Source organism: Acipenser ruthenus, chromosome 18, assembly GCF_902713425.1.
Source record: "Acipenser ruthenus chromosome 18, fAciRut3.2 maternal haplotype, whole genome shotgun sequence".
NCBI lineage: Eukaryota > Metazoa > Chordata > Actinopteri > Acipenseriformes > Acipenseridae > Acipenser > Acipenser ruthenus.
Window position 1 is genome coordinate 654,360 of NC_081206.1, and position 20,690 is coordinate 675,049.

At 41.4% G+C, this 20,690-nt stretch overlaps 1 protein-coding gene across 1 annotated transcript; it reads left to right on the plus strand.

Moving 5' to 3' along the window:
• Nucleotides 1-415: 415 nt before the first annotated feature.
• On the plus strand, nt 416-8,602 carry LOC117422432 (recombining binding protein suppressor of hairless-like protein; the record flags this gene model as incomplete). The annotated part of the gene is made up of 10 exons (XM_034037462.3): nt 416-546; nt 860-930; nt 1,352-1,467; nt 1,826-2,000; nt 2,862-2,999; nt 3,295-3,407; nt 4,944-5,084; nt 5,913-6,068; nt 6,958-7,061; nt 7,555-8,602. Coding segments are annotated over 10 exons (1,419 nt in total), but the record flags the coding sequence as incomplete, so codon positions are not given.
• Nucleotides 8,603-20,690: the final 12,088 nt, after the last annotated feature.

A 20,690-nucleotide genomic window follows, 5' to 3' on the forward strand; every position in this document is an offset into this window, starting at 1 on the left:
ATCCATAGCATGACAAATGTTGGTTTAAAGTTATGTGCAATACAGGACTTGCTCTGCATAAACAATTCAAATACTTGCTTATTCGTATTTTATTGTAAAAAGAGAAAATTACAATTTTATTGTAATGACAGTGGTTTGAAAAATAATCCTTATATAGTCTACAGACAGCGGTGAGGCAGTTTGCATTGGGAACCTGGCTAACTGGATAAGCTTACCTACAGGTAACCATCCCGTTCCTTATATAGACACTGACTTGAAAACACTGAACGTGATGCAGCTTCACACGCAGTCAACCCTGTAGTCGTTTCTCTGGGGTAAGCAGTGCCCACAGTGAAGCGTTTCTTCTACCCGTGCTCCTCTGTTTCCTGCAGTGTAAGGACGCCCTCATTCAGTGATTCAGTGATGTTTCTAATTGTGCAGGTCAATCCCTGTTCAGCCCGTATTGACCCGGGATTCCCTTCGGCAGTATCTGCAGGTCCGGCCAGACCAGACCGTGCTCATCCTGCATGCCAAGGTGGCTCAGAAATCATATGGCAGCGAAAAAAGGTATTGTATAGGCGAGCATGCGTTACCTGCTGGAGAAAACAGAACAAAGAAATGTGCACCGCAAGAGACTGTCTTAACCACGATGCAAAAGAGCCGGGCTCGTCTGCATTCGTGGTTATAGAGCTTTTAACCTCCTCTCACCTCACCGACAGGGGACAGAATCCGTAAGGGCAGAGCATCCCACAACACTGCCCCATTGCACAGGCATGGTATAATCATAGTTTGTCTGTTTGTTGTACAGTGCTGTATGTGTGTTCTGTATTGTATTAATGAGATGTGAAGACATTACAAGCTGGTTTCCTGCTCCCCGCAGGTTCTTCTGTCCGCCTCCATGCGTTTATCTCAGCGGGCCGGGATGGAAGCTGAAGCAAGAGGAGCTCAAAGGTAGCAGTGTTTTACACTGAGAGGCACGCAGCTTATATTCATGCAAGATGTCTATGGGATTCCAGAATGACAAAGCAACCAAGAATGGGATTGAAACTCTCCGTGCTGTCCTTTGATTCTGTTTTCTCAAATTACGTTTCTGTTTAATATTTGATTGCGTTTCTGTTTTATATTTGATTGCGTTTCTGTTTGATTCGCTAGTACAGTGCACTACTCAGAATGCATGAACTCCAAACGTTAACACCTGCAAGTGAGCTTCATAGGGACTAGATCTGCAATGTGATCTAGATCTGCAATCTAGATCTGCTATATAATGACATTTCATGAATGGTTCAGGACTTGATATCTCTCTACTCCGCTTGTGTTTGATATCTCTCTACTCTGCTTGTGTTTGATATCTCTTTACTCCTCTTGTTTCCAGCCAGTGGCTTGGGTGACTCTGCTTGCAAGCTGTGTGGCTACATGGGTCTGGACACAGCAGGCAGCAGCCAGATGGAAACATTGAAAATGAACTTTGAAGAGCAACCGGACTCAAAGGCAGGAGTTAAAAACAAAACGATAACAGACTGCAGAGCTTATCAGAACTCTTAGCCAGATCTGACCTTAACCCTAACCCTAAACCTAGCCCTAGCCCTAACCCTAAACCTAAACCTAAACCTAACCATAGCCCTAGCCCTAACCCTAACCCTAACCCTAACCCTAACCCTAACCCTAACCCTAACCCTAATCCTGGGTAAAGTAAACCAGTCCGTACACAATTTAGAAACATTCATCTATGAATACTTGTCAAGGTGTCAAATGAGACGTATATGTTGTCTAATAATGTAGTCATATGAAGTGAACTGCACATAAAATGGGCGCCTGTTAATATGAAATCAATCCGTTCTCTTTGCAGAGATTTGGTTGTGCAAAGACCCTGTATATCTCCGACACGGACAAAAGGAAACATTTCCGTCTGGTTTTAAAGCTCTTCTTCAGCAACGGCCAAGAAATCGGGTCCTTTTACAGCAAATTGATTAAAGTGATTTCCAAACCTTCCCAGAAAAAGCAATCCATGAAGAATGCAGACTGTAAGTATACATTCAGTTTAATAAACATAGCATTGTAACCCTTAACCCTTAACCCTTAACCCTAACCCTTAACCCTAACCGTTACCTTGCTCTAACACTATCTTTGATCCTAACCATCCCAGATGATACTTAGGCAATTGCTACACTTTGTTTTTTATTTTGCATTTGTATTTAATCCTTTACTAAAATTGACAAAAAGAAGGTGCGTTTCTACATATCCAGTAATGTCTGAGAACGTAATCTCTTCGCTTCAAGGGAAGCCATGCTGTATGACAGCGTATTGGTTCAAGTTCAGCCATTCGTGTTCTGAACATAAACGAATCAAGCCGACCCTTTTACGTGATCTTCCACGCCAACGACCAGATGTGCAACGATGATGCAAAAATCACTCCACTACAACACACATTACCTACTGTATCGAGAGTTTTATTTCCACAAAAGAAGAAACAGAACTGTTTATAACACCATGCACCTTGCAAAACTGCACATCTGAAATGCTGTAATTTGGAAGTAGAACTGTATTACATAATTAAAGTGGAGCTCAACACTCTCCATAACTGAGGGCTCAATTAAACAGCCACTAACCAAGGTGAAGGGGGACTGTTTTGACCAGCTCCTCTCACACTAGCCAAAGTAAACCCTCCCAGATGCCAGGTTCCAGGTGCAGTGCGGACTTGGACTAGCACTCGTCCCCTCTGTCAGGACAAAGACTCGCAGCTCTGTTTGCGCTGGTTCTGTAGCACACAGACTCGAAACACAGGAAGCATTGATAAGACCAGCCCGACTAACTGAACTGTAATCTGCAGGCTTGTCTGTCAGGAGCTCTGTTCAGCGCTTTTAACAGAGTCTGTTTTGTTTCAGTGTGCATTTCTTCAGGATCAAAGGTTTCCCTCTTCAATCGGCTGCGTTCCCAGACCGTCAGCACCAGGTATCTGTCAGTGGAAGGAGAGGCCTTTGTAGCGAGTGCCAGACAGTGGGCAGCATTCACCATGTACCTTGGTATGATTCATCCGAAACGAATCCAACTCATCCAGTAATCCTGACCTTTCCTGATTGCTCTGCTGATAAAGCCTTTCTTCTTCTTCTTCTTCTTCTTCTTCTTCTTCTTCTTCTTCTTCTTCTTCTTCTTCTTCTTCCTCTTCTTCTTCTTCTTTGCATTATTATTATTAGTATTAAATAACTTTTTGGAAATACAAAAGCAAAAAACTCTATTTTCAACATAGGTTCAATTATATTTTGTGAACCATACACAAATAAGAAACGAGGATTCGTTTTCTCTTCCCTCTTGCTCCAGTGGATGACCAGGGCTCTGCCCGGGGAGATTACCCGATCCGGGATGGGTATATTTGCTATGGATGTGCAGTGAGACTGGTATGCACCAGCACTGGTGTGGCTCTGCCCACTATGGTAAGCACAGGAGTGAGTTATTTCTAATAAGGTCGAGTGTGTGTTGTTGCAAGTAAAACAGGTGCATGATGGCTGTCTACCAAAGTAATGTCTAAACCCCTGTACTAAACACGCACACTGGGGCAAGGTTTTAGTAGACCCCTTGTCTCAGCAATCTCATACCAGAGAGAGCACAAGCTAAACATCTTAGTGGTTTTTCACATGTATTATTGCACAGTCAGCTTCTGCACGATTCTGTCACTTAACCCTCTCTGGCTTTGTGAAAAACTGCTTTGCAGTGGCAATCTCAGGAGAGTGCTAATGGGCCTCTGGCTTTGGCAGACAGTTCTACCACTTGTATATTAACTTTTAATGCAGTTTGGGGTAAAAACCAGGGCTGCCTTGGAAGAAATGGATGTAGTTCATGGCTGGGACTATTGCTCACTTTTGCTAAGCCAGATGGGGTTAGCGCTAAAGGCTGGGGTTAGGGGTTTAGAGTTAGGGTTAGGATTAGGGTTAATGTACACATTAAGTACATTGTAACTATACATAATAACATTGTAATTCTGTGTAAGTTCACACGTATCTACTAAGTAATCAGGATGTAAATACACAGTAATTAGAGACACTTTGTGTGAAGTGTTACCCTAACTACTACAGCCAGTGTCTGGAGCATGGTAACACCAGCAGATTAAACAGAGCAGCCCCTTGTGAACAAACGTTCAAAATAAAAGGTCCCAGCGACTGCTGTGTTTTTGCTTTGTTGACACAAGCTGCAGTGCTGACAGCTTTGCTAGGATTCTGGAACAAGAACAAATACTGATGCCCTGACCCGCTGACATTCTAGAACCCCCGTCTCTGTGGTTTCATCCCAGTGTTTGTTTATAGTGATGTCAGCACCTTAAGACTAGCTTCACAGAGTGGGGTATAGACGGCTTCAGCTGGTGTTAATGTTATGTCTAGGATGAGACAGGACTGCAGCCGGAAGCTGCGATGTGCATCATGAAACGCAAGCACACCGCTCCACATACACTGTATCTCTTGTGCACCCCACCCACGCTTCTGTATGTTATGTAAGAGCACCATAGAAAGTGCTGAAACAGGAGGATATGCTGCAGCTCTCTGCCAGCCCCAGTGTGGGTTTCCACAACAGTAATGGTGTGCGTGCTGATATTAATAATCACTGCAAGCTGCAGATAGAGATCTGGGGGCTGGCGTGGAATCTACAGTATCAGATGGGAACTCACAGGCATTCTGGAATCCAAAGGATAATCAGAATGGTTCTAATTTCATATTGCTAACCTGCCCTATTACTCATGTCACTCATGCCAGTAATGATACTGTGTGTCTGCAATTAGTAGATTACCTTCTATTTCCAGTTTTCGTGCAGCATAACTGAATAGCACGAAAGTGATGAGGAGCAGGTTTTGAAGTACACTGATGAAGGCATTCGCCGGTTTGTTTCAAGTTATGGATAAATCATCCTACATTGTAACAGGAAGCACATTATTCTATACACACGTGTGTCCTGGTAATGGGGATGTGGTGTCTCCGCAGGTAATCCGCAAGGTGAATAAACAGTACGCCAGTCTGGACGTGGATGAGCCCGTGTCCCAGCTCCATAAGTGTGCGTTCCAGTTCAAGGACAGCAACAGGATGTACTTGTGTCTGTCCAATGAGAAGATCATACAGTTTCAGGTATCGCTCTTCCAGTGCTTGTGATTGTTTTTGTAATTGGGTCTATTCATTTGATCTGATCGGTAGCGCGTATGTAAATGCTGCCACTATGTTAATCTTTAAAAGCAGGGGGGTTGTGAACAGCAGCCTCTCTAACAGTGAGTGTCGGTCTCTTACGTAAAACGTATATCTTTTAATATTTAAACAGCGGTGGTATTTAGATCTGCCCGTGCTTGGAGAGTTTTCATGGGACGGTGGACCTGAAATAGAAGTAGATTTAAAAGGTGCTCGTGCTTCCATGTCTTTTTCAATCAGAGGAAACAGGAGCACAAAGAGGCCATGTGAATCGACGTCTGAGCTGGGATGTGAACCCAGGATCTTCAGGCTTTAAGTTCGTAGCTCTAACCACCAGACCAGACCTCCTCCACCGCGCTATTGAAGTTCAGCTAAACAAAATGAAGTGTAAAGAAGAGTAAAAAACATCCACTGACTACCTTAAAAACAAAGACATCCCGATATAGGCAGTGTGCTTTCACATGTAGGATTCTGCACTAGAATCTGCTGACTTCCTTCCATTCAACACAAACTACATGGGCAAGTGGGGTCTGGCAAAGAGAGCGCGAATCCTCAAAAAGGCCTGAGTTTAGACAGAGGAGGCAGCCAAGGTCCTGGTTCTAATCAAGGAATGAATGGTTTGGATCATGCAGATATAGTTTTTAACCATCGCTGCTCGATGGACCTGAAGGTTTTCTGTAAATGGAATTGAATAATCATTAAGATACAGCCCTCTAATTTAAACAAGGGGCTTCCGCAGCATCACCCAGCTAAGTGTGGTTCTGGTCCTTGCAGGCATCTCCTTGCCCGAAGGAGCCCAGTAAAGAGTTGCTCAGTGATGGCTCCTGTTGGACTATCATTGGAACAGAGACAGTGGAGTACACCTTCAGTGAGAGCCTGATGTGCAGCCAGAGAGCTGTGACCCCCTTCCCTGTCATTGGGAGCCTTGAGGTGAGAAATATATACAGAGAATATTGCAGGACTCAACTGGGTCACTGTTGGATGATGCTGGTCTCATACCTGCCCCAACAAATTTCAGACATAATAATAATATATTCACATTAATAAATCATGCATTATATATACAGTATATATATATATATATATATATATATATATATATATATATATATATATATATACACACACACACTTTTAAAGTAGTAGATGTCTCAATGTAGTTAATGACTGATGGTTGTTCAGAAAATGTATCATTTATATTATTTATCTCCAGTTTGTTTTTGCATTGCATTGTAGACTGGCTCTCTTGATTAAACACTCAGCCTTGTCTCGCGGCAGGTTGTTTCTGTGTTTATGAAAAGAATGTAAACGTGGCAGCTTTAGCGCTAATAAAAGACGATTGGGTATTATAACATTGTAAACCCAGCGGTCTGGTGGGTCTGGTTTATTGATTGACTAGGATTTACAAAGTAGCATAGACGTGTGTGTGTGTGGTTGCCATTTCCTTTGTTGTGAAGCAAACCAATTTCTTTTTCTTGAGACGTTCATGCCAGAAGCGACAATGCAATTAGAATGATACATCTACACAGAGAATACTAGAAGAATATTACTTTCTTATATCCAGCTAATTAAAGACTAAACAAACGCCCTGGCTAATGCACCTTCACCAGTGCAGATACACACTTGTTGGTTGGCATGGCTGTTTCTGCAACAACATCGGACATATTTAACAGGGACACCAAAGCAAATCAGTGCACGATGGTCTGCTAAACGAGCTGCAGAGACTTCCTCGCGTGGCTTTTTGCCGTCGCCAGTTAACACTGATTTTGCTGTGAGATCTCGCCTGTTTAATAGCTGCCCCCTTTTTCCAATGCTGAAGCTCAACGGCGGTGGAGACGTGGCCATGCTGGAGGTGCACGGTGAAAACTTCAGCCCAATTCTAAAGATCTGGTTTGGAGATGTAGAAGCAGAGACCATGTACAGGTAAGAATGGACATCCTACAGAACTGATTTAAATAAATATATATGATGCACCCTTTCAATACAGAACCGATCTGCCGTTTCGGGGGGTTATCTGTCAGACACCTCAATACTGCTCTGCAGTGTTGAAAGAATTTAATGCTAATATGGCTGTTGGAATTAACTGGATAATTCATAAGCCTTTAGCCTTATGAGTTTTTCACTTATTATTATTTTACAAAGTAAAACCATATGCTGCTGTGTGTAGGGCATGATTAGCATTGCCCTGTTTAGCATTAACCCTGACTAGCATGACCCTGGTTAGCATTAATCTTGGACTTGGTATAATGTAGGCAAGGTAATCCAGGACTAGAGCCAATCAGGGTCTGTGAACCTAACCGGATCATTAAAATAATGACATGATATATGTAGATGTCTTCTTCTTCTTCTTCTTCTTCTTCTTCTTCTTCTTCTTCTTCTTCTTCTTCCTCTTTTATTTTCATTTTCTCATACGCAGGAGTCCCAAGTCCCTGATATGCGTGGTGCCCGATATCTCTGTGTTCAGCAGGGAGTGGAGGTGGCTGAGACATTCCGTTACTGTCCCTGTGTCTCTGATCCGAAGTGATGGGCTCATCTACTCCAGCGCCTTCTCCTTCACCTACACGCCCGAGCAGAGCGTCCTCCCTCGGCAGAGAGTGACCCCGGAGCTGCCCCCGGACTCGGACACTCTGCTGGACAGCATTCACCAGGAGTTCACACGGACCAACTTCCACCTGTTCATGCAGAGCTAGCACCGACAGGAGTGAATGCAAATACGAAAAAAAACATGCCAGCAAAAAGTAGAGGCTGAAATGATCACGCAGTCGTCTGTGCAGCTGTACCTGATTGAAATGAAATGATCACGCTATCGTCTGTGCAGCTGTACCTGATTGAATTGAAATGATCACGCTATCGTCTGTGCAGCTGTACCTGATTGAATTGAAATGATCACGCTATCGTCTGTGCAGCTGTACCTGATTGAAATTAAATGATCACGCAGTCGTCTGTGCAGCTGTATCAGCCTGAAAAACATCCAAATAAAAGTTGTTCCATCACACCCAGCAGTAGAAACAGATGAGATCATATTTGTATTCATTCTTTCACTCGCAGGCTGTAAATGGGAACTCCTGAAACAGAATTAGGATCTGCAGGGCTGAGGTTCAGAGGTCGATTATCTGAAGTAATGGAGGTGTGTCTAATGATTGAGAATACCAAGTCCAGCGAGCTCAGAAACAGAAGCACCGCGACGTAGACCTTTTATTATGATTTTTTTTTTAGTTGCCAGGTTATCTCCCTTGTATTTACAGTATCCGCAGAGCAGGTTTTACCTAGGGTCACCAGATCTTCAAAGCTCAAAGCCGCAACACATTGTGAACTCATTGTCTAATTAAACCTGTTAAATATAGGGTGTTTAATGGCTATTTAAAAAGCCATCCTCACACTCTCAGTATTATCTTTTTTTTTTCAAGCAGCTAGCTAATTTCATTACACTCCCAAGGTGTATAATTTGTGGCTAATTAGTTCAACTTGCCATATTGTGTTATATATGTATAATAATAATAATAATAATACTAATAATAATAATAATAATAATAATAATAATGAATTCTGTTGATCGTCATTAAAAAAACATTTGCGTTTTGGTATTTCTTTCTTTCTTTCTTTCTTTTTTTACTCACTGGTGGATTCGGTTATTTATTGACGTTATTACTGAGGTTTATAAACACGCCATCCACCCCCCTCCCGTCCACAAGCATTTCCACTGACATTTTCTAACATGCTGTCCTTGTTCTTGGATGTTGGATCACTTGCGGTTTGTTAACGAAGTCTGAAATGTTGTGTAAGTCATCTGGAGCTTATTTAACACGATGCTTAAAACATTTTTGTTTGATAAAAATGTTGGTAGTAAAGAGAGTGGATGAGGGTGAGGATGATTATAGACTCATGAGGAGTCTTCCTGGAACGCCTTCCCCTGTAGACTCGATATTTAACTCCTCGCTTGTCACACTGCTGCCATATTTACTTCATCGCAGACGTTTGTTATATTTATAAATGAGTTATAGTTTCAAGGGCATAACATTCCCTTTAGGTTAATTCAAATGTAATAATCTAATTTCACAAAACTTTAAAATACTCCAGATTAAATTAGAGGTATTATAAAAAAAAAACACTACATAAATACAAGTTAAATATGTAATTGTTACTACATCTAATTGTAATATAAACATTTAGCTAGCACTGCCCCGTGTATCTGGGATTGTCTCACAGAGACCAGCACTGAAATGTTAACAACACAAGCCAATGCACTTCCAATTTGCTCTGGAGAGAAACTGTAAAGTAAGAACTAAATCCGAAAAAACTGGAAATAATTCAGCCTAGCTGGCAATAGCTGATATTTGGAATAAAAATATTTGAGAAAGAGTCATTTAGTAAGTGGAGTTGAAATTCCTCAGAAGAAGCCAATTAGAAGTCGCAGAGTTATGTAGAACAGGCTCTGGAGACTTCATCACCTGCCTGAAACCATCTGAACCTGTTTAGAGACGTGATGGGATCAATGTGAGCCGCTACATTGTGTCCACTTACCCGTGCCTCTCAGTGCAATCCAGCATTAGCAATTTCTATTCAAACTGAAGGAGCTTGAAGAGTATTTTGGGTTCTTTTTTATTTCAATTGGTGTTTGATCATACTGGTGGAAACCTTTTAGTAGTGATGTTAAATGTGTTGTAATTCTAAGTGCTTATTTAGTGACTGATTGTTCATTTAGCACATGCAGAATGAGAGCACTGTACTTTATAAGATCGACACACAACCATTCACAAAGGATTGCAGCCAGCCCATATGGATTCACAAGACTCACCCAGGCCTGATCCAAGGGGAATGCAAAGCAAACACACACTCTCTTGTTTTACCGTACTCAAGATCATTTCTATCAACGAGTCCTTCTTTGTTCGGTTTTTGTTTTTTGTTCACTCATCAGAGCCACTGCTTTGCTATAGAAATTGCTACAGACATACAGTAATCATTGCTGCCACCATCAGAGGTCTCTGTTTGTCTGTCTGACAGATAGCAACATCATTTAACAGGATTAGCATTTCCAGAGTTCTTCACTTTGCAGTATTATCTTGCTAATGATCTGGACAGGGATGGGGCTGTGAAGGGAGTGCAGTGGTTTTCTCAAGAGACAGGATGGGGCGCTGGGGTAAGCCCAAGCCTGTTAGAGAAGAATGGCAGCTCTATATGTCGTGAAGGACAGCGTAATGGAGTCCAGGTTTAAACAGACAGGAGTGGCCTTGTTTGGTTTGGCGGGGACTGCAATGACCTCTGACTGCCCTGCATGTCTCTGCCTTTCATTTCCACTCAATGGGTTACTTTATCAGTTACAGGGAAAGAGGGAGAACAGACCATTACCTATTCTATCACTTAAGAGTCTGCAATGATCACAGAAATCAGGTTCCTCACAGCCAGCCGCAGTACTGCATCCAGTTAAAGTGGCACAAAATTATTGCTGGATAATTGCTGGATCGATTTTAAGAAGTCGGTCTCCTAATATAGAGCTGGCTAAAGGATTGATCTGCCGTTTAAGAATACACTTTGAGGTATTAGCATATACAGTAGAACTTGTCAAAGAGTCAGTGATCCTTAATGATCCCCAGAGTATTCCAGAGCATGGAGCCTGATCAAAAACAACTTGTTCTTTTGCATGAGGTTTATCACGGGGCTCTTATCCTGATCAAACTCAGTCACTGTATATGGGGGTGCAAGTCTGCTGCTCTGCTCTTCTCTGTGGCTATCTGTCACACTGTGAAGTCAGGTACATGAGGAACACAATCCCTGACCTGCAAGGGGATATTAAGATAAGGTTGTGAAAACTTTACTGTAACTTGTTCCAAACCCCTGTCTCTAAGCCATCCCAGATTCTCAATCCCTCACACACACAGACAGACGTACTGTATGCAGAAGACCACAGTAGGATAGGATAGTGCGTTTGCCACAGAGAATTCCAGACATCTGCTTCTTATTTTTATTTTATTTGTATAAGTTTCCCGTTATATAAAATTAACATATGGCCAATGTTCCTGGCACTGCAGAGCTTCTTTGTCTGTGGACTGCATTGAAAGACTTCATTGATACTCACAAGATATTCGGGAAGTGGAAGGTCTGAGTTAATATTTCAAGTTTAAACACTAATAATTTTTGCCCCCTAGGCCTGGTCCGAAATGGAACCTCGTGTCTGGCTCCACGCTGTGTGGGGACAGTAATTTGCAGCGGGCTCACCCATGACCTTTGTCAACACTTCTTCTCCCAGAAGACCAATCCTGAAGCCGGGCTCCCAAACATCAGCTGAGGGTATAAAGGTTCCTCTGTCCTGCTTGGCAGTCAGTATCAAGCCCACTTTATTCTAGAATCTCATCACTCTCGGATCAAACCAAAAATGTGTTCTTTTATTTTTTAATAGTGAAAAGGAGAAAGGTTCCTAAATACAGCACTCGGTTTACAAAGGTATCAGTTTAAAACGACACCATTTTGTCAGACTAATTGCCTAAACAAATTTATTTTAGAATTATAAGGAAATATTGAAAATGCGTGTGCTATTGCTTTAGTAAATGTCTAGCTTGGAGGATTTCCAAGAGCCTGTAGATCTGAAAGCAACAAGTTGCCTGAATTATAACAAAAAAAAAGTGTTTTGCTATGAAACTAATTTACAAAAAGATATTTCTTTGTCTAATGCTGCATGTCATTTCAAACTGGAAATGCAATATTTATTGAGAATCGATAGCTGACACCATTATATATTCATATTTGTTTTATTATTACATGCCTAAGCAAAAAAGATCAAATCCTGTTGACAGCTGACGTTGCTATTTGACTCAGAGGACAATGCTTATGAGACTCGCATCTAACCTCTGTACAAGTCAGCAAGTCACTTTGTATCTGGGAGGGGAAGGGCTCACACTTGCAGGGAGTGTGGAGTGAGTTTTAGATGCTTTTTTGTACACGTTCACTGTGCTTTACTATACTGGACCATGGTTAACCATGGTGTAATATAGTAAACCTTTCTTAGAATCATCTATTATGGAATATCATGGTATTCCCATGGTCCAGTATATTAAAGAACAGTGAAAGCATGATAAATTCAGCATGGTAAAGTTTCATAAGGGTGTCATTCTGCAGAATCATTGCAGTGACTGCGGTTCCAAACCGGTGACATCGGAATGTAAAATCATAGCAAGGCTCCAGGCTAACGGGGTGTACGTTAAGCTCAGCTAAAGAGACTCTCGCTCAGCTTGCTTACACACAATTAAAAAAGCACGATTATTATTACTTCTGTGTTTCTGTATCAGCAGCTTTGTTTTGTTAGGCACCGCGATTGACAGGCTGCTCTCCAACTGCACTTTTTCGATTTAGAGTTCAGAATTTAGTTTCAACCCTAATTTGTAACGCGTGCAGTACCGTGCCCATACATTCTAGTAGCTTTGAATAACACCATGTGTAGTATTCACACACTGAAGCTTTCCTAACATAATAATGACATGCATTCCTAGCTTAGCCCTCCACTCAGCAGGGTGATAAGTGCCTGTGCTTTCAGTAAGCCCCCTTTGAATGTCAGTTGAGGTCCCCCCTCCTCCTCTCCTCGCTCACACACTCACAGAGTGCTTATAGCAGAAAGCCCACAGTGCAGTACAGGGACTACAAGGAGGCACCTGTATGAAGGGTAAGGAATGCCACGTGCTTTGCAGTGTAGATTTCACCATTCCTGTTTCAATAGCCTCGTAGTACTACTGTAGGACATGGTTTTTGTACCTTCAACCATTTCTATCTGCAAACAGGATTAGAGATGTTAAACAGCATTGGCACAGAGCATGCTTTCAATATTTCTTTTTACACCCCACACGCAAAAAAGAAACAGCGTTCTTGTTTTCATGCTGTGCTTTTTAAACGCTATCAGCGATATCAATATGAATCTGCAGTTTATTTATTTAATGATAATAATGACATGAAGGTATGTTTCTAATGCCATGCACAACGGACAGACACACTGGAGTCTGATTTTTCTTCCCAGTACATTACTAAGGATGACAGTCAGTGTCTACCGAGCTTCCTAATCTGCTTTCTTAGCGTTGCTTTTGAAGCATATTTCTATTTTCTTTCCCAGTCTGAACTGGGTTCCACTCAAGGTCAAACGGTTTTGTTTGCTTTGACAGAGTCACAGTTTTATTCAAGTTAATTACAGAAATTCTTTGAAATCAGACAGATGCTCTAATGGCAGTCTGCTGTTTTGCTCGAATGTACTGTTCTTTTCACAGGACATGGGAAATGCTAGAGAAAACGAAAAAGCTAGCAGCATATCTAGGGGCACATGTAATGGAAATAAAGCCAATGAGAGAGCAGACATTGGTTTGCACTATTTTAAAATGTTAAATGTTTTTACAATTGGAATTGCTGTGTAGCCGAGGCAGGACTGTGGACGCTGCACAGGTACAGTACTCTACTGTTAGTGATCAGCTCCGGCACAATATTCAAGCCTCTCTGTGTTTCTAGAACACAGTGATATTAATAAAGAGAACCCTGTAATGACAGTTACGAGTGTACAAATGATTCCCACTATTGAACACGGTTTGCATGTAGTAATATTTTTTTGCGCTGGGCTGTTGGCTCGGGGTGTTCTTTCTGTTTTCCTCAAATAACTTTTCCGCCCACCTTTGTTTAGATTCACTGAATAGACACCTTTGTTGCAAACACAGAGACAAACACAAAACAAAAAGAAAAACTTTCCTTGTCTGTATCGGCTTAATCAGCTAAGACTGAATGGGAAACAAGATGCTGCAAATTCAAAACCTTTCATGCACCAAACAGATTGTGAAGACTGCGTTCCGACCCATTGCTGCTTTATAATGTCCCTATAATTAGAACATGCTTTCCAATTCACCCTCTGAAGGACCATGTAGATGTGAAAAGGTGAAGAATGGAAACGTGTGTGTGTTTTGAATGTATTGGACTGAGAATACTGAGACATGCAAGGGATCAGGGTTAGGGTTCAGGGTTCAGGGTTCAAGGTTCAGGGTTCAGGGATCAGGGTTCAGGGTTCAGGGTTCAGGGTTCAGGGTTCAAGTTTCAGAGTTCAGGGAACAGGGATCAGGGTTCAGGGTTCAGGGTTCAGGGTTCAGGGTTCGGGTTCAGGGCTCAGGGTTCAGGGTTAGGGCTCAGGGTTCAGGGTTCAGGGTTCAGCACAGGAGCTGCAGACTGCCCAGCACAGCAATGGAATCATACCTTCATTACAATGTAAGGAGAGGTTAAGATAACCTCTCCTTACCTCCCCCCCCGCCCCAATTCACCTCTGTTCTGGCCTAAATAAATTCAGTGCATCCTGGGATAACTCTTCCGTTATACAAGTAGGTAAAACCGCTAAGAAACGTAGAAGAAAAGTCAAGTAGTCTCTATGCTTGAGTCTCTTTGAATTGTGGATGTAGTAGCACAGCAGGATGTTTGTCCCGTGACTCGTTTGTTGTTTTTACTTAAGACCCAATCAGATTAAGAATGCTTTCACAGGCTTCGAAAAAAGAACATATTGTACCAGCTTTGCCAAATAAAACACAGATTGCTTCTACGACAAGCCATTTAGTGATTTAAAAAATAATAAATACAATTAAGCTGGTGTAGAACAGTAAATACTGAGTCAATAAATGTCAAAAAATAAATAAAAAGGTGTATTTTAAGCCCAGTCTGGTTGCTTGCAGTTTATCTTGGTCGCTATCCCAGCTTTATATGAAGTGTCTCTAATTGCTGTGTATTTACATAGCAGTTACTTAGTAAATACACATGTACTCATAATTACAATGTTATGCATTGTTACAATGTACATCTTTTTGCACGCTATAATCCTAACCCTAACAGTTTTCTGATACAATTCTGTACTTACATATATTGTGCAAAAAGATTTACACATTAAGTCCTTTGTAACTACGCATACTAACATTGTAATTCTGTGTAAGATATTTCTTGGCTTTATTACATTGTAATTACAATTTGCAATCAGGCTTAATTGGGGTTGAGTTAGCTTGATTAAAGAGTGACGCTCTAAATATATATATTAAAGTTAAAACAAATGGTCATTATTGAAAGCAACAGGCAATGACCCAGTCTTTTAACAAACACTGGGTAAACACATAAAAGTCTTTGGTGAATGCCAGGGCTGTTAAATCCATGACAAGGCTCTTATACTGCTATTGGTGTTGCAGGGTTTTCTTCAGGGATGAGCTAGCATTGAATCCACCAGTTCTTTTCTAATATTATTTGTACTGCAAACAAATATCTGTGGATTGGCTGACTTGAGCTTGGATGATGAGTCACTCTTTTGTAAACCTCAAATATGTACAAAAATGAATAACTCTATCATAATCTCTGTACTGTGTTCCCTGGGATACTGCATAGAAACATGAAGGAATGGGCATCTGAGGTCGTAGCAAGAAAGACTTTCGCACGTGATTGGAATCGACATTTCCCATGGTATTCCTACATCAGACAAAAACATAGGAGAAATAAAAGTGGGCTCTTTTCCAGGAAGCCCAGGCTCTCTAAGCAGGCTCTGTTCAAACTGCATGTGTGCGTGATCCACTTTAGGAAGAGGCGTGGTCAGTGTCACCCTGAAGGCGATTCTTCAAACTGTACCCAGACACTTCAATACCCATAGCTCTAAATATTACAGCAGCACTTCCCAGTATAGCCCTGCAGTCTACCCAACTTGTATTGTTATATCTATTTAAACAGGAACATGCAAGGGCTTGGGGAAAATCAATTATATTGTACCCACCAATTATCCAAAACAGGATTAAACACGCTGGTGCTTATTTTCTTTATGCAATGCAAGCTTGCAACTCACACGTACTGTCGTACTGTTTTTGTGAAAGATTGTGACTACCTTGTTTAGGAACGGAACTCAAACACAATTGCAGATTGTCTCGAGTAAGCTTTGTCCACAGATTTGCAGAATCAGCATTCAGAAACCCCCCTTCTAGTCTATCTAGCCTCACACCAAAAGAGAAGTTGTTTATTAAATGGCACAGAAAGAGCTTTGTTGGTAGGGTATGTACAGCGTAGCTTCCAAATACACCCGAGCCCCCTTGAGCCCACTCTTGGATAGGAATGAGGCGTTTCAGCCTTGGCTTGGAGCTGCACTGACGCTCATTAAATCACATTCATTGTGACGCAAACAATGGCTGGCACTACAATGAGGTTAGAGTGTATTTCACTTGACATATCGGGTTCACTGAAACAAGCACTGCGGTCAGGCCCAGCGGAATAGGGATTAGAAGCTTAAAAAGACTATTCTGTGCTAAAAAGAAGCGAATTGCAGAAATAAAAAAAATACATTAAAAAACACAAGACGCTGTTCTTGAGAACATTCAAACTGCAACAGAGAGCTGCTTTCCAGAGCTCGTCTCTAGTGGAGGCAGGGGGCGTTTGTGAATGTATATTGGGGTGATCAAGTATGGGGCTCTGGGGTGCTTGGAAAACCAAACCCAAACATAGGCTCCAAGGAAACAGTCTTCTCTGTATCACTGTAACTGCGTGTTCTAAACATGTTCAGGTACAGTACGTGTGTTGAGACAGACTAGCTGAGACAGACTAGCTGAGACAGACTAGCCGACTATCTACTGTATCTCTGAGACAGACACACTTCAGACAGACACACCTGAGACAGACACACCTGAGACAGACTAGCCGACTATCTACTGTATCTCTGAGAGACACACCTGAGACAGACTAGCCGACTATCTACTGTATCTCTGGCAAGCCAGGTCCCTTAAAACCTTTTGCAAACCACCAGCTGACTTGAAGCATGACACTCTTGTCAATTTTTCTTCCCACAAGATTATGAAGTTTATTTTGCTTTGCTCAGACTTTACAACTGAGCTTTTAAGCTATGGTTTTGTTTTAATGCATAATTACATTTATACAGTATATTACAGAAATAATAATAATAATAATAATAATAATAATAATAATAATAATAATAATAATAATAATAATAATAATAAATGTATGGTTATTGATGTACTGTACATTATTAAGGCTCAAAATGAGCCGAAGCTGAACAGGTCATTAAATGTATCTGGAGTGGAGCCAGTTGCAATACATAGATAACAAGTGACAGGTGTTCAAGAGGCTGTCCCAGGAGAGTCCGCTGGTAATGAAATAAAGTGGATAAACAGGGACTAATTAGATTGAGGCGTGCTCCCTCTGAGCAAAGAGGCAACCTTTTTATTAGTGGTATTAATAATTACACAAGCTTACTCCCCAAGGACGGGTCTCAGCTGACTGTCTCAGGAATCCCTGTGGCTCTGCTGGGCCAGGCTTTTCTTACTGACCCGGGTCAAAGAATCAGAGTGGCTCAGAGCTGCATGTGTGGGTCACTATTCATCTGATTACCCAGAGAAGCCAAGCCGGTGCTCCACAGCAGCTTTATTCACACACATGTTGTACCCTGTGCTGTGAAGGATTTCCACACATGACTCATGAAGATGTGATGGTTTACTGTAATTCACGAGTGAATTATAAAAGCAGTACACAGCAGTGATGTGTGTGTGTGTGTGCATTGCTTCAGGGTGTGCACTGACCCAAAGCCTGGAATGCAAGCCATATGGAACTGCGACTACTTGCAGCAGTGGGAGGTTATGAATACATCTTCAAGCTGCGCTGCAGCTCAGGGTGGAAATCAGGGTCCCCTTTCTATCCAGACTGAAAACGGGGTACCCTCTGCATCCAGACTGAAAACGGGGTACCCTCTGCATCCAGATTGTATGTTTATTATACTGGTAATATTTCACAAAAGATATGATAGAGAAGTCGTTTTTGAGGAAAATGAATGTACTGCTAAAGCGGGGAATACAAATAAACCATTGAGTACAGAACTGATGCATTCTTTCTTGAGTTAGACATAATGAATTTGACTCAAGGTGCAGATTTCGGGTTTGTATGCCCCTATTCATGAGAAAATACAATATATTTGATTAAACTAAGAGGCAGGATTCACCCGAAGAATACAGCGTGCTCGTTTTCCTCTGGTGGACAGTGTTATTCAATCAAGCTTTAAGGTTTAACATAATAAGGTAAACTTGCCAAATACTTCAACATTTGATAAGCAATTTTGATTTACAGAGAACGTCTGGATAAATTGACTCAATGTCTGGGTGTTTTCTGAGGCTGTGAAAAAGCTCTCCTCTGAATCATAAAACCCACACAAAGTCTTTCATTGCCTGGCCAGGGTTTTAGCTTCAGAAATGAAAAGAAAAAGACTGAAATGCTAACAGGAATGCTGCCAGCCCACTCCACTGCAGACTGTAGAGCAGCGTTATGAGGAAGAGAATTCCACAAGGACAGTAAGTGAACGCTGTAAAGAAAAGAGCACCGCTATGTTCTGTCAATACCACCTGGAGGAAGGGAGAAGGGGGCTCTTCAAGTTACCAGAAAGAGCTGGAGCAGTGAAAAGGGTCTTTTGAAAAGCAGCGAGCCCCCTGCTGTGCAAGCTCTGAGCGTTTCTACACCTCAAGACCCCAAAGCTAACCCCTACACCTCACTTCTAGGAAACATGTATTTCAATAAATATAATCTTCTTTTTTAAGACCTAAGTACCCTTAATACCAAGCACCACTGCCTTTCCCCTATACAGTAAAAGATTACTGTGGTATTTTTGCACAGTAGGTTTACAGTTTTTCCCCCATGCTGTTCCCATGGCTACTCTATGCATTTCCCATAGTTTACCCTGCTTTGCCATCCTTCACTATTATTCTTCACAATGCTTTCCTGTGCTTTACCATGCTTCCACTATGCTTTATTGCACTTTGCCATGCGTTTACTAGGGGACACTGTTATAAGGGTCATGCTGTTTTTATTTGTGATGATAATATATAAATAAGGCACCGCATTACATTTCAGAGGAATGTCCACTGTTGTGTTGTAACTAAAAGCTCAGTCAAATGACTGTGGAAATACAAATTATAAATAAATGAATGAGGGAATGAGAACAATGAACATAAGTGAGCTTCTGAGAAAATAATACAGTGAGTTTCACAACTCAGCTACTGTGAGTATGCATGAGAATGGAAGCCAGAGTGAACAGGGCTTCCCTTGTGGGTAGATCTATCACCATAGGGTTTGCATGACTGCAGCCCGTTTCCATAGACAGTGGGGTCCACAGTTCATTTTCTGTGCTATTAGAGTCTCCTTATTTCACAAATGCGCTGATCATGTTTGCCTGGCTAGACTTGCTATCCTATGCCCCAAGTGTTCTTTTTTCATATTGAATATATTCTGCACAGAGAAGTTAAGCTTTATCTTTATAATAATACTTTTCCTGCCAAACTAGCAGTGGATTAATAAAACAAAAAAGAGACAGCCGCTGCTTTTATTAAACAAAGTCTGAGAACTCAGTGCAGTGCAGAAGAGCAGGCGAGGAATATTGAATATTACACAAAGCTCTTCTTCAATCATTACATTTTGTTTTGCATAGATAAGAGTTTTCAGTAAATCATTCATCCGCTGTGTTTCCATCAGTTTAGAAAAAAACAGAGATTCCTGGGGAAGAAAAACGAGACAAACTGTGCATCAGTAAAGACGAGTCTCTGGAAGCTGAGATAAACTATAATGAAAAGTCGATGTGTGTTCATCAAATTCATTACAGTCTTTGACGGGTGTGGAGCTACATTAAATTGTGGGTCCTTGCCAGTACAAACTGATAGGATCCCTTAAAACAAGTCATTCATTCAGTCAGGGGGGGGAGATTCATCCTGCTGATGCTGGCTGCCTAGTAGACCTGTCAGCATAACTCACAGAGCTCCATGCAGACAGGACTGATTGTTATAAACGATCCGGAGCTCTACAATCCTAACGCCTGTTTGATTAAACAGCAGTCCGACTGCAACACCAACTAAATGTATTCTAAAGATTTGTGTGTTGAGCTTCGCAAGGACAAACAGACTCGTCTTTTATTTATAGTCATGTATTGAACTCCTCGAGGATACAAATGATTGGGAGTATAAATAAACAAACAGTGAACAGCAAAAAAAATAAATAAATAATCACCTTTAGCACTTTACATTGTGTCTCTAATTACTGTGTATTTACTTAGTAGTTACATATTAAATACATGTGTTCTTACACATCACTGCAATGTTATTGTGCATAGTTACAATGTACTTGATGTGAAAATCTTTTTTGCATGCTATATGTAAGTACAGAATTGTATCAGAAAAGGGCAATCATATTGTTAGGGTAAAACCCCTGCCTTTTCGGGGCAGCAGTATGGAGTAGTGGTTAGGGCTCTGGACTCTTGACCGGAGGGTTGTGGGTTCAATCCCTGGTGGGTGACACTGCTGCTGTACCCTTGAGCAAGGTACTTTACCTAGATTGCTCCAGTCAAAACCCAACTGTATAAATGGGTAATTGTATGTAAAAATAATGTGTAAAAAAGAATGTAATTGTATGTAAAAATAATGTGATATCTTGTAACAATTGTAAGTCGCCCTGGATAAGGGCGTCTGCTAAGAAATAAATAATAATAATTTAATGACTTTATGTTCCTTTCATTCAAACGAATGACCTGTTTTGTTGGAAGTA